Source organism: Patagioenas fasciata, chromosome 35 (assembly GCF_037038585.1).
Source record: "Patagioenas fasciata isolate bPatFas1 chromosome 35, bPatFas1.hap1, whole genome shotgun sequence".
In the NCBI taxonomy this organism is placed as follows: Eukaryota; Metazoa; Chordata; class Aves; order Columbiformes; family Columbidae; genus Patagioenas; species Patagioenas fasciata.
In genome coordinates, this window is record NC_092554.1 from 3,715,827 (window position 1) to 3,743,246 (window position 27,420).

The 27,420-nt window shown below is 63.9% G+C and overlaps 3 protein-coding genes across 5 annotated transcripts; 1 reads left to right on the top strand and 2 right to left on the bottom strand.

The window, feature by feature from the left end:
• Positions 1–453: 453 nt before the first annotated feature.
• RUVBL2 (RuvB like AAA ATPase 2) lies at positions 454–14,670 on the top strand. The gene is made up of 15 exons (XM_065859670.2): positions 454–556; positions 796–847; positions 1,349–1,404; positions 1,748–1,889; positions 3,482–3,611; positions 5,696–5,762; positions 5,920–6,026; positions 7,808–7,901; positions 9,161–9,284; positions 9,920–10,014; positions 10,089–10,207; positions 11,272–11,391; positions 12,810–12,939; positions 13,727–13,844; positions 14,605–14,670. The coding sequence occupies exons 1-15, from the start codon at positions 548–550 to the stop codon at positions 14,628–14,630; spliced, it is 1,389 nt and encodes a 462-aa protein (XP_065715742.1). The 5' UTR covers positions 454–547; the 3' UTR covers positions 14,631–14,670.
• PNKP (polynucleotide kinase 3'-phosphatase) lies at positions 14,572–21,513 on the bottom strand. 3 transcript variants are annotated; one of them, XM_065859673.2, is made up of 16 exons: positions 21,284–21,511; positions 20,489–20,535; positions 19,667–20,077; positions 19,483–19,562; positions 19,299–19,356; positions 19,070–19,177; positions 18,904–18,975; positions 18,151–18,199; positions 17,824–17,894; positions 17,039–17,131; positions 16,872–16,968; positions 16,731–16,792; positions 16,133–16,242; positions 15,463–15,550; positions 15,306–15,367; positions 14,572–14,868 (listed from the first exon to the last, which is right to left on the bottom strand). In XM_065859673.2, the coding sequence occupies exons 1-16, from the start codon at positions 21,399–21,401 to the stop codon at positions 14,739–14,741; spliced, it is 1,656 nt and encodes a 551-aa protein (XP_065715745.2). In that variant the 5' UTR covers positions 21,402–21,511; the 3' UTR covers positions 14,572–14,738. The 3 variants fall into 3 exon arrangements, with proteins under 3 accessions (XP_065715745.2, XP_071657207.1, XP_071657208.1); XM_071801106.1 differs by having other exon boundaries at positions 14,736–14,868; positions 15,463–15,603; positions 21,284–21,513; XM_071801107.1 differs by lacking the exon at positions 15,463–15,550 and having other exon boundaries at positions 14,736–14,868.
• KCNA7 (potassium voltage-gated channel subfamily A member 7) lies at positions 21,496–26,161 on the bottom strand. The gene is given in 4 exon segments (XM_071801074.1): positions 21,496–21,634; positions 23,279–24,027; positions 25,470–25,553; positions 25,555–26,161. Coding segments are annotated over 4 exon segments (1,467 nt in total). The 5' UTR covers positions 26,050–26,161.
• Positions 26,162–27,420: the final 1,259 nt, after the last annotated feature.

The window sequence follows — 27,420 nt, forward strand, 5'->3', positions numbered from 1 at the left end:
GGTGGGGGGGACTGAGGGGCTGTGGGGCAGGTTGTGGGGCAGGTTATGGGGCAGCTCTAGGGCAGCTCTAGGGCAGGCTATGGGGTACCCAGGGGTCACCTATAGGTCAGCCGCGTGGCAGGTCGAGGCTATAGGGCAGCTCTAGGAAGGCATAGGGCAGGTTATAGGGCTACGTGCTACTTATGGGGCAGCTATAGGGCGGGATACGTGGCTATGGGGCAGGATGTGGGGCGATGGGACCGTCGTGGGGCAGGGTTTGGAGCGGTGAGGAAGCTCTGGGGCTGTGGAGTGCCTACGGGGCAGGCTGTGGGGTTATGGGGCAGCCTATGGGGCAGGCTGTGGGGTTATGGGGCAGCCTGTGGGGCACAGGCCGAGCTATGGGGCAGCCCCACCCCCGCCCGGGAGGCCGTGACGGTGCTGGAGGACCGCGCACCATAGAGAGGCCGGCGCCAGAGCGGCCGCCGGGAGGCCCCGCCTACCTTCCCGAGTTTCCCGCCCCGCGCCACTTCCGGCGCGCGCGAGGAGAGCGCGAGGAGCCAGCGGCGCCATGGCAACGGTGGGCGCGGGAATTGGCGGGAACTGGCGGGAATTGGGGGGATTTGGGGGGTCGGGAGGGGCTGGGGGGGGGAGGTCGGGGGGTCCTGTGGGGTTTGGGGCGGATTTCGGGGGTCAGGAGAGTTTGGGGTGGTGGGAGGGGGGCGGGATGGGTGGCCCGGGGGGCTCTGGGGGAGTTGTGAGGGGTGGGGGTTGGGGGTCAGACGAGTTTGGGGGTCCCTGACCCCCCCGCCCCCCCAGGCGACCCCCAAAGTCCCGGAGGTGCGAGACGTGACCCGGATCGAGCGCATCGGTGAGCGGGGCGGGGGGCGCGGGAACGGGGGGAGGGTCCTGAGGGGATTTGGGGTGAATTTGGGTCGAATTGGGGGGAATCTGGGGGGGAATCTGGGGCTGATTGGGGGTGAACTTGGGGCTGACTTGGGGGGGGCTGATTTGGGGTGAAATTTGGGGCTGATTTATGGGGAAATTTGGGGCTGATTTGGGGGGAAATTTGGGGCTGGTTTTGGGGAAATTTGGGGCTGATTTGGGATGAATCTGGGTCCAGTTTGGGGTGAATCTGGGTCTAATTTGGGGTGAATCGGTCTAATTTGGGGGGAATCTGGGGCTGATTTGGGGGGAAATTTGGGGCTAATTTGGGGTGAATCTGGGGCTGATCTGGGGTGACTTGGATGGAATTTGGGGGGTCCTGAGGGGCCCAGGCGGGGCTTTGGGTGATTCCCGTGTGGGTTTGGGTGGGTTTGGGGTGATGTCGGTGTGATTTTGGGGTGATTTTGGGTGCTTTTGGTGGTTCCAGGCGCGCACTCCCACATCCGGGGGCTGGGCCTGGACGAGGCGCTGGAGCCGCGGCAGGTACGGGGGGGGAGCCCGATTTGGGGTGAAATGGGGTGGTTTTGGTCCATTTGAGGGCTCCCAGGCCACGTTTGGCCAGCTCAGCGCAGTTTTGGGGTGAAATGGGGTGGTTTTGGTCCATTTGAGGGCTCCCAGGCCACGTTTGGCCAGCTCAGCGCAGTTTTGGGGTGAAACCCGTTAAAATGGGTCCCGCGGGTGCCTGGGGGAATGGGGCCGTTGGGGGGTGTGTGACCCACGTTTTGGGGCGAAACCCGTGAAGATCTATCCCGTGGGTGCCCGAGGAGGGGTGGTGCAGTTCGGCACCTGTTTTGGGGTGAAACGGGGCGGTTTTGGTCCGTTGCAGGTGTCGCAGGGCATGGTGGGGCAGCTGAGCGCCCGCCGCGCCGCGGGGCTGGTGCTGGAGATGATCCGGGAGGGGAAGATCGCGGGGCGCGCGGTGCTGATCGCGGGGCAGCCGGGGACGGGGAAGACGGCGATCGCCATGGGTGAGTGACCAAAGTGACCAAAGTGACCCAAAATGACCCAAAATGACACTGACCGTGCTGATGGCGGGGCAGCCGGGGACGGGGAAGACGGCGATCGCCATGGGTGAGTGACCAAAGTGACCAAAGTGACCCAAAATGGCCCAAAATGACACTGACCGTGCTGATCGCGGGGCAGCCGGGGACGGGGAAGACGGCGATCGCCATGGGTGAGTGACCAAAGTGACCAAAGTGACCCAAAATGGCCCAAAATGACACTGACCGTGCTGATCGCGGGGCAGCCGGGGACGGGGAAGACGGCGATCGCCATGGGTGAGTGACCAAAGTGACCAAAGTGACCCAAAATGGCCCAAAATGACACTGACCGTGCTGATGGCGGGGCAGCCGGGGACGGGGAAGACGGCGATCGCCATGGGTGAGTGACCAAAGTGACCCAAAATGGCCCAAAATGACACTGACCGTGCTGATCGCGGGGCAGCCGGGGACGGGGAAGACGGCGATCGCCATGGGTGAGTGACCAAAGTGACCAAAGTGACCCAAAATGGCCCAAAATGACACTGACCGTGCTGATGGCGGGGCAGCCGGGGACGGGGAAGACGGCGATCGCCATGGGTGAGTGACCAAAGTGACCAAAGTGACACAAAATGACGCAAATGACCAAAAGTGACCAAAATGACCCAGAATGACCCAAATGACCGAAGTGACCCAAATGACCCGAAGTGATCAAAAGTGACCAAAGTCACCAAAATGACCCAAGGTGACCAAAGTGACCAAAAATGACCCAAATGACCAAAATGACTGAAAATGACCCAAATGACTCAAAGCAACCAAAAATGACCAAAATGCCCCGAAGTGACCAAAATGACTGAAATTGACTCAAATGACCCAAAGTGACCAAAAATGACTGAAGTGACCCAAATGACCCAAAGTGACCAAAAATGACCCAAATGACCCAAAGTGACCAAAATGACCAAAAATGACCCAAATGACCCAAAGTGACCAAAAATGACCCAAATGACCCAAAGTGACCAAAAATGACCCAAATGACCCAAAGTGACCAAAAATGACCCAAAGTGACCAAAATGACTGAAAATGACCCAAAGTGACCAAAAATGACCAAAATCACCCAAATGACCCAAAGTGACCAAAAATGACCAAAGTGACCAAAAATGACTGAAGTGACCCAAAGTGACCAAAAATGACTGAAGTGACCAAAGTGACAGAAATGACCAAAAATGACCAAAGTGACCAAAAATGACTGAAGTGACCAAAATGACCAAAAATGGCCCAAAATGACCCTGGCCGTGGTGATAACGGGACAGCCGGGGACAGGGAAGACAGCGATGGCCATGGGTGAGTGACCAAAGTGACCAAAGTGACCTGAAATGACCCAAATGACCGTGACTATTGATGGCACGGCCGGGAACCAGAGAACAGCAGCCGCCGTGGGTGAGCGGCCAAAACGTCCGCGATTCCCCCCAAAACGTCGCAGGTTGTCCTCAAAACGCTGCCGATTGTTCCCGAACCGTCGCAGGGTGACAGAACCTCACAGGTTGACCAAAACCCCCTGGATTTCACCCAAACCCGTGTTGCAGGGCTGGCGCAGGCGCTGGGCCCCGACACCCCCTTCACGGCCATCGCGGGCAGCGAGATCTTCTCCCTGGAGATGAGCCGCACCGAGGCGCTCACGCAGGCCTTCCGGCGCTCCATCGGCGTGCGCATCAAGTGAGCCGAAACCGCCCAAAATGACCCAAAATCACCCCTAAACCAGCCCCCAAACCCCCCCGGCACAGCCCTTCCGGCGCTCCATCGGCGTGCGCATCAAGTGAGCCGAAACCGCCCCAAAATGACCCAAAATCACCCCTAAACCAGCCCCCAAACCCCCCCGGCACAGCCCTTCCGGCGCTCCATCGGCGTGCGCATCAAGTGAGCCAAAACCGCCCAAAATCGCCCCAAAATCACCCCTAAACCAGCCCCCAAACCCCCCCGGCACAGCCCTTCCGGCGCTCCATCGGCGTGCGCATCAAGTGAGCCGAAACCGCCCCAAAATGACCCAAAATGACCCCTAAACCAGCCCCCAAACCCCCCCGGCACAGCCCTTCCGGCGCTCCATCGGCGTGCGCATCAAGTGAGCCGAAACCGCCCCAAAATGACCCAAAATCACCCCTAAACCAGCCCCCAAACCCCCCCGGCACAGCCCTTCCGGCGCTCCATCGGCGTGCGCATCAAGTGAGCCGAAACCGCCCAAAATGACCCAAAATCACCCCTAAACCAGCCCCCAAACCCCCCCGGCACAGCCCTTCCGGCGCTCCATCGGCGTGCGCATCAAGTGAGCCGAAACCGCCCCAAAATGACCCAAAATCACCCCTAAACCAGCCCCCAAACCCCCCCGGCACAGCCCTTCCGGCGCTCCATCGGCGTGCGCATCAAGTGAGCCGAAACCGCCCCAAAATGACCCAAAATGACCCCTAAACCAGCCCCCAAACCCCCCCGGCACAGCCCTTCCGGCGCTCCATCGGCGTGCGCATCAAGTGAGCCAAAACCGCCCCAAAATGACCCAAAATCACCCCTAAACCAGCCCCCAAACCCCCCCGGCACAGCCCTTCCGGCGCTCCATCGGCGTGCGCATCAAGTGAGCCAAAACCGCCCAAAATCGCCCCAAAATCACCCCTAAACCAGCCCCCAAACCCCCCCGGCACAGCCCTTCCGGCGCTCCATCGGCGTGCGCATCAAGTGAGCCGAAACCGCCCCAAAATGACCCAAAATGACCCCTAAACCAGCCCCCAAACCCCCCCGGCACAGCCCTTCCGGCGCTCCATCGGCGTGCGCATCAAGTGAGCCGAAACCGCCCCAAAATGACCCAAAATCACCCCTAAACCAGCCCCCAAACGCCCCCGGCACAGCCCTTCCGGCGCTCCATCGGCGTGCGCATCAAGTGAGCCAAAACCGCCCCAAAATGACCCAAAATGACCCCTAAACCAGCCCCCAAACCCCCCCGGCACAGCCCTTCCGGCGCTCCATCGGCGTGCGCATCAAGTGAGCCAAAACCGCCCCAAAATGACCCAAAATCACCCCTAAACCAGCCCCCAAACCCCCCCGGCACAGCCCTTCCGGCGCTCCATCGGCATGACCCAAAATCCCTGTATTTTACCCCAAAACCAACCCTAGAACAGCCCCACCCCCCCAGCACAGCCCTTCGGGCGCTCCATCGGCGTGACCCAAAATCCCCGTGTTTTACCCCAAAACCAGCGCCCCCCCCCCGTGCTCCTTTCCTCCACCATCCCCATTTTTGCCCGATTTGGGGCTTTTCCGCCCCATTTTAAGTTTTTTTTTCCCGTTTTTCTTATTTTTTACACCATTTTTTAAACGTTTCTGTTTCCCCCATTTTCCCTGTTTCAGTTTCCCCTTTTTAACCCATTTTGGCCCTTTTTCCCTGTTTATTTTTCCCCACGCCGCCTTCCCCTTTCCCGCCACTTTCCCTCCGCGTTTCCCCTTTTCATCCCCATTTTGGGGATTTTCGCCCCATTTTCACCTTTTCCCACACAATTCAAGCGTTTTTTCCCCATTTCCGTGTTGTTTTTTCCCCATTTTCCCGTTTTTCCCCCCGTTTTGGAGCCGTTTGGAGGCCTCTCCCCGTTTTGGCGCCATTTTGAGCTCCACTCCAACCTCACCCCAATTCCAGGGGATTCGCCCCAATTTCCACCCCCCCCCCCATTTTTAGGGTCCCCGCTTCATTTTTAGGGTCCCCTCCCCCACTTTTGGGGCCCCCCCTCTGAATTTTGGGGTGTTTTGCGTGGTTTTTTTCACAGGGAGGAGACGGAGATCATAGAGGGGGAGGTGGTGGAGATCCAGATCGACCGCCCGGCGACCGGCACGGTGAGGGGGCCCAAAAACGCCCCAAAACACCCCAAAAACGCCCCCCAAACCCCCAGAACACCCCAAAATCCCTCCGGGGGACCCCAAAATCCCCCCGGGGGACCCCAAAACCCCCCAAAACGCCCCCGAAACGCCCGCAAACCTTTGCGTTGTGCAGGGAACCAAAGTGGGGAAGCTGACGCTGAAGACGACGGAGATGGAGACGATTTACGACCTGGGGACCAAGATGATCGAGTCGCTGACCAAGGAGAAGGTGCAGGCGGGGTGAGTGACCCCGGGTTTGGGGGGGACCCCGGGTTTGGGGGGGACCCCGGGTTTGGGGGATTGGGGAGGCGGGAAGGGGGGGAGGGGCGGCACAAGATGGCGCCCGGGCTGAGGTGACGGGAGCGCGAGGAGAAGGAGCAGGAATAAGAGGTAAAGAGGCAGAAATGTGAGGGGAAAAGGAGAAATAAGAGGTGAAAGTTAGAAATGTGAGGTAAAACAGGAGAATTGTGAGGTAAAAGAGCAGAGTTGTGAGGTAAAAAGGGGAGAAATGTGAGGTAAAAAGGGAGAAATGTGAGGGAAAAAGGAGAAATGTGAGGGAAAAAGGAGAAATGTGAGGGAAAAAAGGCAGAAATATGAGGTAAAAAGGGAGAAATGTGAGGTAAAAAGAGAGAAATGTGAGGTAAAAAAGGAGAGTTATGAGGTAAAAGAGCAGAATTGTGAGGTAAAAAAGGAGAAATGTGAGGTAAAAAAAGAAATGTGAGGTAGAGAGGAGAAATGTGAGGTAAAAAAGGGAGAAATGTGAGGTAAAAAGGGAGAAATGTGAGGTAAAAAGGGAGAAATGTGAGGTAAAAAAGGAGAGTTATGAAGTAAAAGAGCAGAATTATGAGGTGAAAAAGGAGGAATGTGAGGTAAAAAAGGCAGAAATATGAGGTAAAAAAGGAGAAATGTGAGGGAAAAAGGGAGAAATGTGAGGTAAAAAGAAGGAAATGTGAGGTGAAAAAGGAGAGTTATGAGATGAAAGAGCAGGATTATGAGGTAAAAAAGGCGAAATGTGAGGTAAAAAGGCAGAAATGTGACGTAAAAATTAGAAATAAGAAGTAAAAATTAGAAATGTGAGGTAAAACAGGAGAATTGTGAGGTAAAAAAGGAGAAATGTGAGATAAAAAGGCAGAAATGTGAGCTAGAAAAGGAGAAATGTGGGAAAAAGGGAGAGATGTGAGGTAAAAATTAGAAATAAGAGGTAAAAAGGCAGAGGTGGGTTAAAAAAGGCAGAAATATGAGGTAAAAAAGGAGAAATGTGAGGGAAAAAAGGAGAAATGTGAGGGAAAAAGGAGAAATGTGAGGGAAAAAGGAGAAATGTGAGGGAAAAAGGAGAAATGTGAGGTAAAAAAGGCAGAAGTGTGAGGTAAAAAGGGAGAAATGTGAGGTAAAAAGAAGAAATGTGAGGTAAAAAAGGAGAGTTATGGAGTAAAAGAGCAGAATTATGGGGTAAAAAAGGAGGAATGTGAGGAAAAAGGCAGAAATGTGAGGTAAAAAAGGCAGAAATATGGGGTAAAAAAGGAGAAATGTGAGGTAAAAAGAAGAAATGTGAGGTAAAAAAGCCCAAATTGTGCGGCGGGAGCGGAAAATGTGGTGAAAACCCTCAAAAGTGGCACAAAACCGCCCGAAATGGGTTAAAAATGTGAAAGTTGAGTGAATCGGGTGGAGGAGAATGGGGAGGAAGAGCCCGAAACCGGGGAGAGCGGTGAAATGGGCGAAAGAGCCGTGGAGCGGGCACGATCGCCGGTGCGGGGCAGGGTTTGGGGAGAAGGGCGTTTGGGGTAAAAAGCTGCGGTTTGGGGTAAAAAGCTGCGGTTTGGGGTAAAAAGCTGCGGTTTGGGGTAAAAAGCTGCGGTTTGGGCGGGGGGGCCCGGGAAGGAGGCGGGGGAGGCTGGAACGGGTGGGAAGGGCAGGATGGGCGGGGGGGCGGGGGCCGGGATCGCCCCAAATGGCCCCAAATGGCCCGAAATTGGCCCCAAATGTCCCGACATGGCCCCAAAATGAGCGAAGGCCCCGCGCAGGGACGTGATCACCATCGACAAGGCCACGGGCAAGATCTCCAAGCTGGGCCGCTCGTTCACCCGCGCGCGCGACTACGACGCCATGGGGGCCCAGGTGTGTGGGGCAATGTGTGGGGCAGTGTGTGGGGCGACTACGACGCCATGGGGGCCCAGGTGTGTGGGGCAGCGTGGGGCAATGTGGGGCAATGTGTGGGGCAGTGTGTGGGGCGACTACGACGCCATGGGGGCCCAGGTGTGTGGGGCAGCGTGGGGCAATGTGGGGCAATGTGTGGGGCAGTGTGTGGGGCGACTACGACGCCATGGGGGCCCAGGTGTGTGGGGCAGCGTGGGGCAGTGTGGGGCAATGTGTGGGGCACAGGGGTGTGTGGGGCACAGGGGTGTGTGGGGCAGTGTGTGGGGTGACTACGACGCCATGGGGGCGCAGGTGTGTGGGGCAACGTGGGGCAGTCTGTGGGGCACAGGGGTGTGTGGGGCACAGGGGTGTGTGGGGCACAGGGGTGTGTGGGGCAACGTGGGGCAATGTGTGGGGCACAGGGGTGTGTGGGGCAATGTGGGGCAATGCGGGGCAATGTGTGGGGCGACTATGACACCATGGGGGCGCAGGTGTGTGGGGCAATGTGTGGGGTAATGTGTGGGGCACAGGGGTGTGTGGGGCAACGTGGGGCAGTGTGTGGGGCACAGGGGTGTGTGGGGCAATGTGGGGCAGTGTGTGGGGCACAGGGGTGTGTGGGGCAACGTGGGGCAGTGTGTGGGGCACAGGGGTGTGTGGGGCAACGTGGGGCAGTGTGTGGGGCACAGGGGTGTGTGGGGCAATGTGGGGCAGTGTGTGGGACGCAGGGATGTGTGGGGCAACTATGATGCCATGGGGGCGCAGGTGCGTGTGGGACAACGTGTAGGGCTGGATGTGTGGGGTGACTACGATGCCATGGGGGCGCAGGCACGGTGTGGGGCAGGATGTGTGGGGCACAGTGTGGGGTGACTACTACGTCATGGGGGCGCAGGTGCGTGTGGGGCTGGATGTGTGGGACAATGTGGGGTGATGTGTGGGTCCCTGACCCCCATGTCTGCCCCACAGACGAAGTTCGTGCAGTGTCCGGATGGGGAGCTGGGGGGGTTTGGGGTGATGTGTGGGTCCCTGACCCCCATGTCTGCCCCACAGACGAAGTTTGTTCAGTGTCTGGACGGGGAGCTGGGGGGGTTTGGGGTGATGTGTGGGTCCCTGACCCCCATGTCCACCCCACATTTCCGCCCCACAGACGAAGTTTGTTCAGTGTCCGGACGGGGAGCTGGGGGGGTTTGGGGTGATGTGTGGGTCCCTGACCCCCATGTCCGCCCCACATTTCCGCCCCACAGACGAAGTTTGTTCAGTGTCCGGACGGGGAGCTGCAGAAGCGCAAGGAGGTCGTTCACACGGTGTCGCTGCACGAGATCGACGTCATCAACAGCCGCACGCAGGGCTTCCTGGCGCTCTTCTCGGGTATGGACCCACATCTGACCCACATCTGACCCATAACTGACCCACAGCGACCCCTAACCGACCCATAACCAACCCACAACCGAACCATAACCGACCCCCGAACCAAATCAACAGCCGCACGCAGGGCTTCCTGGCGCTGTTCTCGGGTGCCGACCCACATCTGCCCCACATCTGCCCCACATCGGACCCCAGGACCCACAAACCGCCCCTTGTCCACCCCAGGGCTGCCTCAGCCGCCCCCGAAGTGTTCTCAGAACCGCCCCCAGCCCCAAAACCCCACAAGTTCTCCCCATGACCCCCAGAGCCCCCCATACCCCTATAAACCCCCATGACCCCCAGAAGCCCCAAGCCCCCCATAACCCCAAACTCCTCAGATCCCCCCATAACCCCCAGATCCCCCCAAATCCCCCATAAACCCCCAAACCCCCATGACCCCCAGATCCCCCCATAAGCCCCAAACCCCCCATAAGCCCCAAACCCCCCATAGCCCCCAGACCCCCCCATAACCCGCAAACCCCCCATAACCCCCAAACCCCCCATAACCCCCAGATCCCCCCAAATCCCCCAAACCCCCCCATAACCCCCAAACCCCCCATAGCCCCCAACCCCCCCCCCTAACCCCATACCCCCCCCAGGTGACACGGGCGAGATCAAGGCCGAGGTTCGCGAGCAGATCAACGCCAAAGTGTCCGAGTGGCGCGAGGAGGGAAAGGCCGACGTGATCCCGGGGGTGAGTGCGTGGGGACCCCATTGGGACCCCCAGGCCCCCCGGGACGCCCCTGACCCCTGCCCCCCGTGCCCCAGGTGCTGTTCATCGACGAGGTTCACATGCTGGACATCGAGTGCTTCTCCTTCCTCAACCGCGCGCTGGAGAGCGACCTGGCGCCCGTGCTCATCATGGCCACCAACCGCGGCATCACCCGGTGAGTGAGTCACCCCACGCTGTCACCGTCACTCCCACACTGTCACCGTGTCACCCCCACACTGTCACCGTGTCACTGTGCCACCAACCGCGTCATCACCTGGTGAGTGAGTCACCCCACACTGTCACCGTGTCACCCCACACTGTCACCGTCACTCCCACACTGTCACCCCCACACTGTCACCGTGTCACTGTGCCACCAACTGCAGCATCACCCGGTGAGTGTGTCACCCCCACACTGTCACCGTGTCACCCCACACTGTCACTGTGTCACTGTGCCACCAACCGCGGCATCACCCGGTGAGTGTGTCACCCACACACTGTCACCGTGTCGCCCCACACTGTCACCGTCACCCCCACACTGTCACCGTCACCTCCACACTGTCACCGTGTCACCCCCACACTGTCACTGTGTCACTGTGCCACCAACCGCAGCATCACCCGGTGAGTGTGTCACCTCATTGTCACCGTGTCACCCCCACACTGTCACCATGTCACCCCCACACTGTCACCGTGTCACTGTTGCCACCAACAGTGGCATCATCTGGTGAGTCACCCCCACACTGTCACCATGTCACCGCGCCACCAACCGCAGCATCACATGGGGTGTGTGTCACCCACACTGTCACCATCACCCCCACACTGTCACTGTCACCCCACACTGTCTCCTTGTCACCCTTACACTGTCACTGTCACCTCACGCTGTCACTGTCACCCCACACTGTCCCCGTGTCCCCCCACGCTGTCACTGTCACCCCACTCTGTCACCCCACACTGTCCCCGTGTCCCCCCCCACTGTCACTGTCACCCCACGTTGTCACCCCACACTGTCACCGTGTTCCCCCCCACACTGTCGCTGTCACCCCACGCTGTCCCCCCACACTGTCGCTGTCACCCCACGCTGTCACCCCACACTGTCACCATGTTCCCCCCCACACTGTCGCTGTCACCCCACGCTGTCCCCCCACACTGTCGCTGTCACCGCACGCTGTCACCGCACGCTGTCACCGCACGCTGTCACCCCACGCTGTCACCCCACACTGTCCCCGTGTCCCCCGCCGCCAGGATCCGCGGCACGAGCCACCAGAGCCCGCACGGGCTGCCCCTGGACCTGCTGGACCGGCTGCTGATCATCTCCACGGCCCCCTACGGGGACAAGGACACGCGCCAGATCCTCAAGATCCGGTACGGGACCCCAGAACACCCCCCACACCCAAAATAACCCCCCTACGGGGACAAGGACACGCGCCAGATCCTCAAGATCCGGTACGGGACCCCAAAACACCCCCCACACCCAAAATAACCCCCCTACGGGGACAAGGACACGCGCCAGATCCTCAAGATCCGGTACGGGACCCCAAAACACCCCCCACACCCAAAATAACCCCCCTACGGGGACAAGGACACGCGCCAGATCCTCAAGATCCGGTACGGGACCCCAAAACACCCCCCACACCCAAAATAACCCCCCTACGGGTACAAGGACGTGCGCCAGATCCTCAAGATCCGGTACGGGACCCCAGAACACCCCCCACACCCAAAATAACCCCCCTACGGGGACAAGGACGCGCGCCAGATCCTCAAGATCCAGTACGGCCCAAACACCCCCCTGGGACCCCAAAATACCCCCCATACCCCAAAATACCCCGAACTCCCAGTGACACCCGAGGGGTAGAACCTGGTTCTGGGTGCAAATGGATCCTCAAGATCCCCAACACCCCCCCAGGAGACCACAACCCTGCCCAGGACACCCCAAACCCCTCCAGGGGACCCCAGCGCCCCCCAGAACCACCCCTGGGACCCCCCCAAACCACCCCAGTCCTCCCAGAAGCCCCCCCAGGCCCCTCAGAACCACCCCTGGGACCCCCCCAAACCACCCCAGTCCTCCCAGAAGCCCCCCCAGGCCCCTCAGAACCACCCCCTGGGACCCCCCCAGTCCCCCCAGAACCCCCCCCGGGACCCCCCCAAGCCCCCGAGAACCACCCCCAGGACACCCCACCCCCCTCAGGACCCCCAGAGCCACCCCCAGAACCACTCCCGGGACCCCCCCCAGAACCACCCCTGGGACCCCCCCAAAACCCCCCCAGGACCCCCCCAATCTCCCCCAGACCCCCCAGAACTATCCCAAGGACACCCCAGACTCCCCCAGAACCACCCCCAGGACCCCACCAAACCCCCCCAAAGACCCCCAGAACCACCCCCAGGACCCCCCCAAACCCCCCCAAAACCCCCTCCAGGACTCCCCGAACCTCTCCCAGAACCACCCCTAGGACATCCCAGACTCCCCCAGAACCACCCCCAGGACCCCCCCAGAGACCCCCAGAACCACCCCAAGGACACTCCAAGCCCCCCCAAAGACCCCCAGAACCACCCCCAGGACCCCCCAAAGACCCCCAGAACCACCCCCAGGACACCCCAAACCCCCCAAAGCCCCCCAGAACCACCCCCAGGACACCCCAAACCCCCCCAAAGACCCCCAGAACCACCCCCAGGACCCCCCCAAAGCCCCCCAGAACCACCCCCAGGACACCCCGAACCCCCCCGCGACCCCCCCACCCGCCCAGAACCCCCCGGACCCCCCAGAGTCCCCGGTTGTCCCCCAGGTGCGAGGAGGAGGACGTGGAGATGACGGAGGACGCGTTCGCGGTGCTGACGCGCATCGGGCTGGAGACCTCGCTGCGCTACGCCATGCAGCTCATCACGGCCGCCAGCCTGGTGGCGCGGCGCAGGAAGGTGCGGCCGGGCGCCGGGGTCCCCGCCGCCCTGGGGGTCCCCGCCGCCCTGGGGGTCCCCGCCGCCGTGGGAGCTGGGCACCGGGGTCCCTTCCGCTAGGGGTCCCTTCTGCTGAGGGGGGCCGGACGCCGGGGTCCCTGCTGTGGAGGGGGCCGGACACCAGGGTCCCTTCCGCTGGGGGTCCCTTCCGCTGGGGGTCCCTTCTGCTGGGAGAGCCAGATGCTGGGGTTCCCTCTGCTGGGGGCGGGGCAGACGCTGGGGTCCCTCCCGCGGGGGGGCCGGACACCTGGGTCCCTTCCAATGGGGGTCCCTTCTGCTGGGAGGGCTGGATGCCGGGGTCCCTGCCGCTGGGGGAGCCGGACGCTGGGGTCCCTTCTGCTGGGGGGGCAGGGCGCCGGGGTCCCTGCCGCTGGGGTTCCCCCCTGCTGGGGGGGACGGACGCCAGGGTCCCTTCTGCTGGGGGGGCCAGATGCTGGGGTCCCTTCTACTGGGGGTCCCCTCTGCTGGGGGGGCCGGACACCGGGGTCCCTTCCTTGGTGGTTGGGGGGGATCCCCAGATGGGTGGGAGGGAGCTGGGGGTGTTTGTTTGGGGGGGACTGGGGGGGGTTCTACAGTCTGGAGGGTTTTGGGGGGTTCCCAGGGGTCTCCCATGTTTTTGGGGGTCCACAGGTTGGGGGGGTTTGGGGTTCCCCAGGGTTCCCCAGGCCAGGGGGGGTGTTTGGTGTCTGCCCCATTTTGGGGGTCCCCCCTGTTTTGGGGGTCCCCTGACGTCCCCGCCCTGCCGCAGGGGGGGGAGGTGCAGGTGGAGGACATCAAGCGCGTGTACTCGCTGTTCCTGGACGAGTCGCGCTCCACGCAGTACATGCGCGAGTACCAGGAGGCCTTCCTCTTCAATGACGTCATCAGTGAGTCCGTGACGTCATCCGTGACGTCATCAGTGGGGGACAGGGGGGACACAGGGACAATGCACGCAGTACATGCGCGAGTACCAGGACGCCTTCCTCTTCAATGACGTCATCAGCGAGTCCGTGACGTCATCCGTGACGTCATCCGTGAGGGACGGGGGGACACGGGGTCAGTGACATCATCAGTGAGGGACGGGGGGGGACACGGGGTCAGTGACATCATCAGTGGGGGATGGGAGGGGACACGGGGACAATGCCCGCAGCACATGCGCGAGTACCAGGACGCCTTCCTCTTCAATGACGTCATCAGTGAGTGACGTCATCCGTGACGTCATCAGTGACGGATGGGGGGGACAATGACAATGGGGGGGACAATGGGGACACGGGGGGCGCTTCCTGTTCAATGAGCTCAGTGAGCGGGACGGGGGGACAGTGGGACATAGGGGGACATTGTGGGGACAGGGTGGGTGGGGGCACGGGGACATTGTGAGGGACTGGGGGGACAGTGGGGATGGGGGATACAGGGACAGAGGGACACTGCGGGGACAGTGGGACATTGGGGGACACAGGGGGACAATGGGACACTGGGGGGACAACGGGACATCGGGGGACACGGGGACATTGGGGGGACACTGGGGATATAGGGGATACAGGGACATGGGCATGTGGGGACTTTGGGGACAGGGCTGGGGGGACATGGGGGGACGGGGGGGATGGGGACACGGGGGTCCCTGACCGTCCCCTCCCCCATCTCCCGCAGAGGGCGAATCGATGGAGACGCCGTGACCGCCCCTCCCCCACTCTGCAATAAACCAGGCCTGCGGGGGAGGGGCGGCGCCTTTATTGGGGTTCGGGGGCGGGGTCCGGGAGGGGCGGGGTCGGGGAGGGGCGGGGTCACCCCTCGCTGAACTGCAGGAACAGGCGCCGGCGCGCGGGGTCCCCGGGGTCCCCGAAATCGGGGACGAACGCCACCCGCAGGATCTGCGTGAAGCCCTCGGCGGGGGAGGGGGGCACGAAGTGGCTCCTGGGGGGGAGGGGCGGCCCAAAATGGGGGGAGAATGGGGCGAAACCCCCCAGGAGCGGGGAAAGAGAAATTGGGGCAGAAAAGGGGGAAAAGAGGAGAGGAAACGGGGTAAAACTGTGAGAGTTTGGGTCAGGGTGGGCACTGGGACCCCCCCAAAATCTTTAGAACCCCCTGGACCCCCCAAAACACCCCCAGGGTTTCCCCAAACCCCCCAGGGACCCCAAATCCCCCAGCCCCCCCCAAACCCCCAGGGTCCCCCAAATCCCCCTGGACCCCAAACCCCCCAGGGCTCCCCAAAACTCTGAGAGCCCCCCAAACCCCCCAGGACCCGAAACCCCCTCGACCCCTAAAACCCCCAGGGCTCCCCAAACCCCCCTGGACCCTCCAAAACCCCCCTGACCCCCCAAAACCCCCCTGCCCCCCCCGGTCCCCCCGACCTGTACGCCTGCAGCACGGCCTCGGTGATGGGGACGTGGCCGCTGTCCGTCATCTCCCGAAACTTGGGGGGAGGCGACACCGGAAAACGGGGATCAGGGGGAACAGGGACCCCCGAGCCCCGGGGGGGTCGGGACCCCCAAACCCCGGCCCCCGTACCCGGCAGTTGTGCCGCGCCTGCTCCAGCGAGGCCGTGAAGTGGAGGCAGCGGCAGGGGACGCGGGCGGCGCGGGCGCAGGACACGAACCTGGGGAGGGGGTTGGGGGCTCCTGGGGCTTCCCAGGAGGATCTGGGGGGGTCCTGGGGGTTCCCAGGAGGATGTGGGGGGGTCCTGGGGGGTTCCCAGGAGGATTTGGGGGGGGTTCTGGGGGGGTGTGGGGGGATTCTGGGGGGGTCCTGGGAGGTTTTGGGGCCCCATGGAGGCACCATCCCCCCCATCCTAGGATGTTCAGGACCCCCCATGGTTTTGGGGACCCCCCCCACCCGGTTTTGGGGACACCCCCTGGTTTTGGGACCCCCCCAGCTTCAGGGCCTTCTCCAGTTTTGGGAACCCCCTGGTTTTGGGGACCCCTACCCCAGTTTTGGGACCCCCCCCGATTTTGGGGACACCCCCCTGTGGATTTGGGGAACTCCCCCTGGTTTTGGGACCCCACCCCAGTTTTGGGGACCCCCTTGGTTTTAGGGCCTCCCTTGGTTTTGGGGTCCCCCCATGGTTTTGGGGACACCCCCCCTCCGGTTTTGGGCCCCACCCCCCCCAGTTTTGGGCCCCCCCCAGGTTTTGGGCCTCCTGCGGTTTTGGGGCCCCCCCCCCGGCTGTCCCCCCCGTCACCTGGCGCGCGCGGGGGGGTCGGGGTTGGTGTTGTCGATCACCACCGCCCGCTTCTGGGCCAGCGCGGCCGCGCAGGCGGCGACACAGCGCTGCCAGGAGCCCAGCGCGTCCTGGGGTCAGGGGGCACCGGGTCACCAGGGGGCACGGGGTCACCAGGGGGCACGGGGTCACCAGGGGGCACGGGGTCACAGGGTCAGCAGGGGTCATGGGGTCGGCAGGGGCCACTGGGGGCAGGGGGTCACCAGGGTCAAGGGGTCACAGGGGCAGGGGGGTCACAGAGGTCAGGGGGTCACGGGGGCAAGGGTCGCAGGGGGTCACAGAGGTCAGGGAGGCATGGGGGTCAGGATCAGAGGGGTCAGAGGGTCACAGGGGTCACGGGGGGTCATGGTGTCACAGGGGTCAGGGGGTCACAGGCCTCAGGGGTTACAGAGGTCACGGGGTCAGGGGGGTCACAGGGGGCAGCTGTGGGGCAGGTTATGGGGCAGGTTATGGGGGGTTATGGGGCAGGTTGTGGGGCAGGCTGTGGGGGTTATGGGGCAGGCTGTGGGGGTTATGGGGCAGGTTATGGGGGGCTATGGGGCTGGGCGGCTGCCCTCACCCGGCTGACGTGGGCGTATCCGGCGGGGACAAAGTGCCGCTTCAGGAAGGTGGATTTGCCGGCTGGGGGCAGAGGTCAAGGTCAGAGGTCAGGGCAGGGTCAGGGGTCATTGTTCGGGGTCGGAGGTCAGAGGTCACTCACCCCCTGGGAACCCCACGGCCACCACGACCTCGGGCCCGGTGGCCAATAGGGGAGCGTCGGGGGGGTCGATGGGCGGAGCCGCGGGGTCAAGCTGGCGCTGGGGCAGAGGGCAAAGGTCAGAGGTCAGGCCCGGACATGGGGCGTGGGGGGGTAGGGGTGTCACTCACCGGGTCAAAGGTCGGGAGGTCAAAGGGCGCGGGGGCCCAGCCCAGGAAGAACTCCTCGGGGGTGTGGAAACGGAGCCCGGCGTTGAGAGCAAACTGGGGGGAGGGGCCAGCGGGGGAGGGGTCAGCGGGGGGGAGGGGGGAGCTGGGGGGGCTGGGAGGGAATGGGGGGTTCTCCAAGATTTGGGGGTTTTGGGGGTCCCTGGGGTGGGGGTGGGGTCTGGGGGTTATCTTGGGGGGTTCAGGGGTTTTTTTGGGGGTTCAGGGTTATGTTGGGGGGTTCAGAGGGGGGGTTCAGGTTTATTTTGGGGGGGGTCAGGGTTATGTTGGGGGTCCCTGGGGGTTCAGGGTTATTTTGGGGGGGGTCAGGGTTATGTTGGGGGTCCCTGGGGGTTCAGGGTTATTTTGGGGGGGGTCAGGGTTATGTTGGGGGTCCCTGGGGGTTCAGGGTTATTTTGGGGGGGGTCAGGGTTGTGTTGGGGGTCCCTGGGGGTTCAGGGTTATTTTGGGGGGGTTCAGGGTTATGTTGGGGGTCCCTGGGGGTTCAGGGTTATTTTGGGGGGGTTCAGGGTTATGTTGGGGGTCCCTGGGGGTCAGGGTTATCTCGGGGGGGGTCAGGGTTATGTTGGAGTCCCTGGGGGTCAGGGTTATGTTGGGGTCCCTGGGGGGTCAGGGTTATGTTGGGGGTCCCTGGGGGTCAGGGTTATCTCGGGGGGGGTTCAGGGTTATGTTGGGGGTCCCTGGGGGTCAGGGTTATCTCGGGGGGGGTCAGGTTTTGGGGTCCCCACCAGGCGGTCGCTGCAGGAAAAATCCTTCTTGGGGCGGCCGGGGGCCCAGAGCCGGGGGCGGCCGGCGGCGTCTGGGGGAGGGGAGCCAAGGGTTGGACCCCAAACCCTGAGACCCCCCCAGAAAACCCAACACCCCCCAGGACCCCAAACACCCCCAGGGACACCCCCAAACACCCCTGGGACCCCCCCAGGGCCCCCAAACACCCCCAGGGACCGCCAACTCCCCCCAGGGACCCCCACCGCCCCCTCCCAGGGACACCCCCAAACACCCCCGGGACCCCCCCAGGACCCCCAATCCCCCCCAGGAACCCCCCCGCCCCTCCTCACCCCCCACGTAGAAACTTTTGGCCACCGACACCGTCACGTCCCCGTTCGCCTGTGGGACCCAGAGACACCAGTGCAGACCAGTCCAGACCGGTTCACACCAGTTCAGACTGGTTCACACCAGTGCAGACCAGTCCAGACCAGTCCACACCAGTGCAGACCAGTCCAGACCAGTTCACACCAGTTCAGACTGGTTCACACCAGTGCAGACCAGTCCAGACCAGTTCACACCAGTGCAGACCAGTCCAGACCAGTTCACACCAGTTCAGACTGGTTCACACCAGTGCAGACCAGTCCAGACCAGTTCACACCAGTGCAGACCAGTTCACACCAGTGCAGACCAGTCCAGACCAGTTCACACCAGTGCAGACCAGTCCAGACCAGTTCACACCAGTGCAGACCAGTCCACAGCAGTGCAGACCATTCCAGACCAGTTCACACCAGTTCACACCAGTCCACACCAGTGCAGACCAGTCCACACCAGTTCAGACCAGTCCACACCAGTGCAGACCAGTCCACACCAGTCCACACCAGTGCAGACCAGTCCAGACCAGTTCAGGTCAGGCAGTGCCCCCCCCAGCTCCCAGTCCCTCCCGGTGCCCCCAGACCCACCCCAGTCCCCTCTGCCCCCAGTTCCCCCCCAATCCCTCCCAGTCCCCCCAATTCCCTCCCAGTGCCCCCAGTCCCCTCCAATTCCCCCCCAGTCCCTCCAGTGCCCCCCAGGGCCCCCAGTCTCCCCCCGGTGTCCCCGGTCACCTCCTGGCACGCGTGGTCCCACATCCCCAGCACCGGTTTCCGGTAAATCCCGGGCCCCGTGGCCACCAGCACCTGCAATGGGGACACAGAGATGGGGGTCCCCAAAACCCAGGGGGGTCCCCAAAACACGGGGGGGTCCCCAAAACCCCAGGGGGGTCCCACAGACCTGCAGGGGGACCCCCAGGCGCTGGGTCACGGCCTCGACCTTGACCTTGAAGTCCTGGGGCCGGAGGCGCCCGCGGGAGATGCCCAGTTGGTTGGTGAAGACCACGAGCTGGGGGGACACGGGGGTCAGGGGGGGCCGGGGGGGTTTGGGGGTTCACGGGGGCCTGGGGGGGTTGGGGGGTCAGGGGGTTTTGGGGGAGTCAGGGGGTCACTGGGTTTGGGGGCTGTACCTTGTACCCCTCCTTGTGCAGCTGCTTCAGCTTCTTGGGGATCTCGGGGTACAAAATCCTGGGGGAGGGGGAGACAAAAATGGGGGGGGACCCCAAAATAAACCCCCAAATCCCCCTGACCCCCCCAAACCCCTCTAGGACCTTCCCGCACCCCCAAATCCCCCCACTGCCCCCCAAACCTCACCTCCAGTCATCAGGCCCCGTGGGAAACACCTTCCCCGATTTGGGGGTGATGAGGGTCCCGTCCAGGTCGAACCCCGCGATCTGGGGGGGGGGCACAAGGGGGGGTCCCTAGAATGTGGGGACCCCCCCCCAGAAGGAAATGCACCCCAAGAATGGGGTGAAACGGGGGGATTTTGGGGTCGTACCTGAGCGCTGGGGCGCAGCCCGGGGGGCTCGAACACCAGGAGGGACCCCAGGTGGTGCCAAACGCCGGAGGGGGGGGCGGGGGGGGCAGTGGGGGGGGATGGGGGGGCAGGGGTTCGTTTTTTGGGGAGTGGGGGGGATGGGGGGTCGGGGGGGTGTTTTGTGGGGGTTGGGGGGTCCCGGGGCCGTTTCTTGGGGGTTGGGGGCCCGGGGGGGGGGCTCTCGGGGGGTGGGGGGGAGGGGGGGTCTCGGGGTGGTTTTTGGGGGGCCGGGGGCTCTCGGGGCCCCCCCTCCACGTGCAGCTCCAGGGGGTGTTTCCCGTTCACCAGGTGCAGCGTCTGGTGGGGGCGCAGGGTCGCGCGCCCCCCCCGGCCCAGCGGGGCCCCCCCGACCGAGCTGGGGTTCACCCCGCGCTGGGGGGCACCGACGTTAAACACCCCAAACCTCGGGGGTCACCCCCACTGTCCCCCCCCGCCCCCGACACGGCCTTAGGGCCCCCCCAAACCAACCTGGGCCCCCCAAACCAACCTGGGCACCCCCAAACCAACCTGGGCCCCCCCAACCAACCTGGGCCCCCCAAACCAACCTGGGCCCCTCAAACCAACCTGGGCTCCCCAGACCAACCTGGGCCCCTCAAACCAACCTGGGCCCCCCAAACCAACCTGGGCACCCCCAAACCAACCTGGGCCCCCCAAACCAACCTGGGCCCCTCAAATCAACCTGGATCCCCCCAAATTGCTCTGAGACACCCAAGTGCTCCCCCTCAGGGGCCCCCAAATGCCCCCAGGACCCCCCAAATCCCCCAGGACCCCCCCGCCCCCCACCTGCGTGACCAGCGCCGTCCCCTCCGCGTAATTGGCCACGATCTCCACTGCAAATTGGGGGCGGGGGGTCAGAAATTGGGGTCCTGGGGGGCACGGGGGGGGGGTTGGGGGGTCATGGGGTCCGGGGGGGGTCTGGGGGATCCTGGGGGGATCCTGGGGGGGTCAGAGGGGTCCTGGGGGGGTGTGGGGAGTTTGGGGGGGTCAGGGGGATCCTGGCGGGGGTTGGGGGGTCATGGGGTCCTGGGGGACTCTGGGGAGTTTGGGGGGGTCAGGAGGATCCCGGGGGGCTCAGAGGGATCCTGGGGCGGGTTGGGGGGTCAGAGGGGTCCTGGGGGCTCTGGGGAGTTTGGGGGGGTCAGGGGGATACTGGGGGGGGTTGGGGGGTCATAGGGGTCCTGAAGGGCTCTGGGGAGTTTGGGGGGGTCTGGGGGATCCCGGGGGACTCAGAGGGATCCTGGGGGGGGTTGGGGGGTCAGAGGGGTCCTGAGGGATCCCGGGGGGCTCAGAGGGATCCTGGGGGGGGTTGGGGGGTCATAGGGGTCCTGGGGGATCCCGGGGGTCCCCGGGGGCCGTTTGGGGGTTCCTGTGGGTGCTGGGGGGTCCCAAAGAGCTGAGGGGGACCCCCGATTGTGGGGGGGGTCCTGGGGGGGCTCTGTGTGGGGTTTTTGGGGTCCCGGGGGGTGTTTGGGGTCCCGGTGCTGGGTCTGGGGGTCCCGGGGGGGTCCCGGGGGGCGGTTCCCGGGGGTTCGGGGGTCCCGGGGGTGCTCGGGGTCCCGGCTGCGGTTGCGCACGGACCCTGCTGGCGGGAGCACTTCCGGTCGGTGACGCCGGTGAGCGGGCCCCGGCCCAGCAGCACGGGCCGCCCGTCGGGCAGCGGCACCGGCCCGGCCGGGCCGCGCAGCTCGCACCGCATCGCGCCGGAAGCGGCCGCGCCCCTTCCGGCCCCGCCCTCCGCCGCCGCCACCGCCTCCTCCGGTTTTTGCCGCCGCCGCTTTCCGTTCCGCTCGTCACTTCCGGTCTGCTTGTCTCGCCTCTTCCGCTTGGCCTGCACGTGGCTTCCGGGGTTGGCGCCGCGCAGCTGCGCACGGGGTTGGCGCCCCCTGGCGGCCCGGGGGGCTCGGTCCTCCAGCGGGTCCTCCGGGGGGACTGGGGGGACGGGGGGGGAACTGGGAGGGGTTGGGGGTCACTGGGGGTCACTGGGGGGGACTGGGGGTCACTGCTTTGGGCTGGGGAACCAGTTGGGGGGGGGAGGTGCAGGCTCCGGTCACTTAGGGGTCACCCTTCCCCCCCTCCCCAAGGAACCCAGGCGTCCGGGAAGGACCCAGGCGTCCGGCTGCCTTCGCCCCACCCCCGCGTCCCCCCCTCCCCCCGCCCGGACGGCTGGGTCCCCTAAATATAAACCTGCAGCCTCAGCAGCAGCCGGGGCCGCTTTGGCCCTCGCACGAGGACCCTCGTGACCCCCCCGGGCCTCGCACGAGGGTCCCCGTGACCCCCCCGCTTTGCACCAGGACCCTCGTGACCCCCCCAGTGCCACCGTCACCTTTATTGTCCCCGGGGTCACCCGGGGTCGCCGTGTCACACGCGCGCGTGCGTCGCACGAGGGGCCGCGCGGGATCCCGGGGGGAGTGGGGGAGGGGCCGGGGGGGGGATGGGCGTTTCGTGTGCGTCCCCGTGTGTCCTCGTGCACGCTCGTGCAGCCTCGTGCACGTTTGTGTGTCCTCGTGCATCCCCGTGTGTCCTCATCTGTCCTCGTGCATCCCCGTGTGTCCTTGTGTGTCCTCATGCACGCTCGTGCAGCCTCGTGCGTCCTTGTGCACCCTCGTGTGTCCTTGTGCAGCCCCGGGCACGCTCGTGTGTCCTGGATCCTCGTGCGTCCTCATGCGCGATCCCAGTTTGTCCTCGGGCCTCCTCGTGCACCCTCGTGTGTCCTCGTGCGCCGCCGCGTGTCCTTGTGCACACTCGTGTGTCCTCGTGCACCCTCGTGTGTCCTTGTGCACCCTCATGTGTCCTTGTGCACACTCGTGTGTCCTCGTGCACCCTCGTGTGTCCTCGTGCACCCTCGTGCGTCCTCATGCACCCTCGTGCACCCTCGTGTGTCCTTGTGCACCCTCGTGTGTCCTCGTGCACCCCCGTGTGTCCTCGTGCACCCTCATGTGTCCTCGTGCACCACCGCGTGTCCTTGTGCACACTCGTGTGTCCTCGTGCACCCTCGTGTGTCCTCGTGCACTGCCACATGTGCTTGTGCACCCTCGTGTGTCCTCGTGCACCCTCGTGCACCCTCATGTGTCCTTGTGCACCCTCGTGTGTCCTCGTGCACCCTCGTGTGTCCTCGTGCGCCGCCGCGTGTCCTTGTGCACACTCGTGTGTCCTCGTGCACCCCCGTGTGTCCTCGTGCACCCTCGTGTGTCCTTGTGCACACTCGTGTGTCCTCGTGCACCCTCGTTTGTCCTGGTGCACACTTGTGTACCCACGCGTGTCCTCGTGCACCCTCAGTTACCCTCGTGCACCCCCATATGTCCTCGTGCACCCCCATATGTCCTTGTGCGCCCCCATACGTCCTCGTGCACCCCCATACATCCTTGTGCGCCCCCATATGTCCTCGTGCACCCCCATACATCCTTGTGTGCCCCCACACGTCCTCGTGCGCCCCCATTTATCCTCGCGCCCCCCGCGCGCCCCTCCCCCCTCAGACCTCCGTCACCAGCCGCGCCCCCCGGCCCCTTCCCCCCTCCCCTCCCCCTCCCCCCCCCCACCTCCCCGTCCAGCAGCTCCGCCCCCTCCCCTCCCCACTCTCCCCTCCCCGCCTTGGGCGTGGCGGGCGGGGTGGGCGGGGCCGGGTGGGCGGGGCACGGGGGGGGCGGGACGTAGTCGCCGCCGTCGCCGCCGCGCAGCTCCCGGCGGTAGAAGTAGCTGAAGTTGGAGACGATGACGGGCACGGGCAGCGAGATGGTGAGCACGCCCGCGATGGCGCACAGCGAGCCCACCAGCTTCCCGCCCGCCGTCACCGGCGCCATGTCCCCGTAGCCCACCGTGGTCATGGTGACCACGGCCCACCAGAAGGCCTGCGGGATGGACGTGAAGGCGGTGCCGGCGTCCTCGGCCTCGGCGAAGTAGACGGCGCTGGAGAAGAGCACGACGCCGATGAGCAGGAAGAAGATGAGCAGCCCCAGCTCGCGCATGCTGGCGCGCAGCGTGCGGCCCAGGATGCGCAGCCCCGTGGAGTGGCGCGACAGCTTGAAGACGCGGAAGACGCGCACCAGGCGCACCACGCGCAGCACGGCCAGCGCCATGGCCGGCTGCCCCGCGCCGCGCCGCCGCGCCAGCTCCGCGCCCAGCGCCACGAAGTAGGGCGCGATGGCCACCAGGTCGATGAGGTTCATGGCGCTGCGGAAGAAGGCGGCCTTGCTGGGGCTGGCCAGCAGCCGCACCAGCAGCTCCAGCGAGAACCAGCAGATGCACGCCGTCTCCACCACGAAGAACGGGTCGCTCAGGCCCCCCCGTGCGGGCGGCGGCGCCGGGGAGGAGGCGTTGGGGTGCGGCTGCGGAGAGAGAGGGGGGTTAGGGGCGGCCGGACGCCTGGGTCCCCCCCCAGTGTCAGTTAATGAGGGTCAGAGCCCACCCGGACGCCTGGGTCCCCCCCCAGTGTCAGTGAATGAGGGTCAGAGCCCACCCGGACGCCTGGGTCCCCCCCCAGTGTCAGTGAATGAGGGTCAGAGCCCACCCGGACGCCTGGGTCCCCCCCCAGTGTCAGTTAATGAGGGTCAGAGCCCACCCGGACGCCTGGGTCCCCCTCCCCGTATGGGTTACTGGGGGTTAGAACACAGCCGGACGCCTGGGTCCCCTTCCCGGTATGGGTTAATGGGAGGAAGAGGAAGAAGAGGAAAAAGAGGAAGAGGAAGATGAAGAAGAAGAGGAGGAGGAAGAAAAAGAGGAAGAGAAGAGGAAGAGGAACACGAGGACTACGGTGATGATGAAGAAGAGCAAGAGATGGCTGAAGGCGAATGGAGGGAAGAGGATGAGGATGAGCGTGATGATGATGAAGCTGAGGAAGAGCTGAGGAGGATGATGATGATGATGATGAAGAGGACGGTGGGACCAAGCGTCACAACGAGTACGAAGCAGATGATGAAGATGATGATGATGGGATTGAGGATCACAAGGACGAGGATGATGATGGTGAGGAGGATGATGAGGACGAGGATGATGAAGAGCACGGTGGGACCAAGCATCACGAGTACAAAGTGGATGATGAGGATGACGATGATGGGATGGAGAATCACAAGGATGAGGATGAGGATGATGATGAGGATGGTGGGACCGAGCACCACGACAATGTCAAAGTGGATGATGAGGATGAGGATGATGAGAATGATGAGGATGAAGATGATGGGACTGAAGGATCACAAGGATGAGGATGATGATGATGACGACGATGAAGATGATGATGAAGATGATGATGAAGAGAACGAGGATGGTGAGGATCATGGTGGGACCCAGCACCGTGACGATGCTGAAGAGGATGAGGATGAGGATGATGACAATGATGGGGATAAGGATGAGGATGAGGTGGTGGGACCCAGCACCACGATGATGCGAAGCGGATGATGGGGATGATGATGATGATGGTGGTGAGGATGATGAGGATGAGGATGGTGAGGAGGATGACGATGATGATGGGGTTGATGACGATGATGAGGACCATGGTGGGACCCAGCACCACGATGATGCTGAAGCGGATGATGAGGATGATGATGACAACGATGATGAGAATGATGAGGATGACGATGACGATGATGATGAGGAGGATGATGGGGATGATGAGGATGATGGGGATGATGAGGATGGTGAGGAGTATGAGGATGGGGATGGTGATGATGATGACGATGATGAGGAGGAGGAGGATGATGAGGGTGATAATGGGGATGATGAGGATGGTGAGGAGGATGAGGATGAGGATGGGGATGGTGATGATGATGAGGACCCTGTTGGGACCCAGCACCACGCCGACACCGCGCCCCCCCCCCGCCCCCGCCCCCACTCACGGCGAGCGCCCCCTCGGCTCCGGGGCGGAACTGCGGCAGCGTCTCCAGGCAGAACACGACGATGGAGACCAGGATGACGAGCACGGAGAGCAGTGCCACGGCGCGCGCGGCCCGCGAGCTCTCGGGGTGCTCGCACAGCAGCCACGCGCGGCGCCGCAGCCGCCCCCGCGGCAACGGCGCCGGCGCCTCGGCCCCGCAGCCTTCGGCCTCGCGCAGCCGCCCCTCGGCCTCCTCGCCCAGCTGGTAGAAGCGCAGCTCGTCCAGGAAGACGTCGAGCGGGACGTCGGGCGGGCGCCGCAGCCGCCCCCCGGACTGGTAGTAGTAGAGCACGGCGCCGAAGGCGCCGCGGTGCCGGTCGAAGAAGTACTCGCGCCGCCGGGGGTCGAAGTAGCGGCGCCGGCGCCGGGGGTCGCCCAGCAGCGTGTCCGGGAAGCGGAGCAGCGTCCGGCCCAGGGTCTCGAACCGCCGGCCCGAGACGTTGATGGCCACGCGCTCGCAGCAGCCCGGGGGCTCCCCCATGGCCGCGGCGGGGGGCGGGGGCGGGGGAGGGGGAGCGGGGGAGGGGACGGACGGCAGGGTGGGGGTGGGGGTGGGGGTGGGGGACACCGGAGGGTCGGGGGGTGGGGGCTTTGGGGAGATTGGGGGGTCCCGCGAGGGCCTGGGGCGCTCAAGGACCTGGGGGGACCTTCAAGGATCTGGGGGATCTTGGGGGTTCCTCAAGGACCTTTGGGGACCCCAAGGAGCTTGGGGGGTTCCTCAAGGGCCTGGTGGGACCTTCAAGGACCTGGGGGATCTTGGGGGGTTCCTCAAGGACCTGGTGGGAACTTAAAGGACCTGGGGGATCTTGGGGGGTTCCTCGAGAACCTTTGGGGACCCCAAGGATCTTGGGGGGTTCCTCAAGGGCCTGGTGGGACCTTCAAGGACCTGGGGGATCTTGGGGGGTTCCTCAAGGACCTGATGGGAACTTAAAGGACCTGGGGGATCTTTGGGGGGTTCCTCAGAGGCCTTTGGGGACCTGCAAGGACCTGGGGCACCTCAAGGATCTTGGGGGGTCCTTCAAGGACCTGGCGGGACCTTCAGGGACTTGGGAGATCTTGGGGGGTTCCTCAAGGACCTTTGGGGACCCCAAGGATATTGGGGGGTCCTTCAAGGACCTTTGGAGATCTGGAAGTACCTGGGGGACCCCAGGGATCTTGGGGGGACCTGCAAGGACCTGGTGGGACCTTCAAGGACCTTTGGGGACCCCAAGGATCTTGGGGGGTTCCTCAAGGACCTTGGGGGTTCCTCAGGACTTTTGGGGACCTTCAAGGACCTGTGAGGACTTAGAGGAGTTTGGAGGGTCCTCAAGGACCTGGGGGACCCTTAGGGACCTTAGGGACCTTGGGGACCTTTGGGGACCTTGGAGGGTCCTTTGAGGATCTTGGGGGTCCCTCGAGGAGCTGAAGGATCTTCAAGGACCTGGGGGACCCCAAAGTCCTGGGGGGTTCCACGGGTCCCCCCTTTGTCACCAGGTGACCCCCGCAGGGCCCCCGGTGCCGTGGGTGTCGCGTTGTCACCGGTGTCCCCACCCCACGTGGTCCCTGTCACCGGGTGTCCCCGACCGACGTCACCGAGTGTCCCCAACCCCCGGCCCGTCACCCACTGTCCCCAACCCCCAGCAGCGCGTGTGCCCACCCCTGTCACCAGTGTCCCCACCCTTGTCACCAGTGTCCCCTGTCACCCGTGTCCCCACCCTTGTCACCAGTGTCCCCACCCTTGTCACCAGTGTCCCCTGTCACCCGTGTCCCCACCCCTGTCACCCGTGTCCCCACCCTTGTCACCCGTGTCCCCACCCTTGTCACCAGTGTCCCCTGTCCCCCGTGTCCCTGTCACCGGGGTGTCCCCAACCCT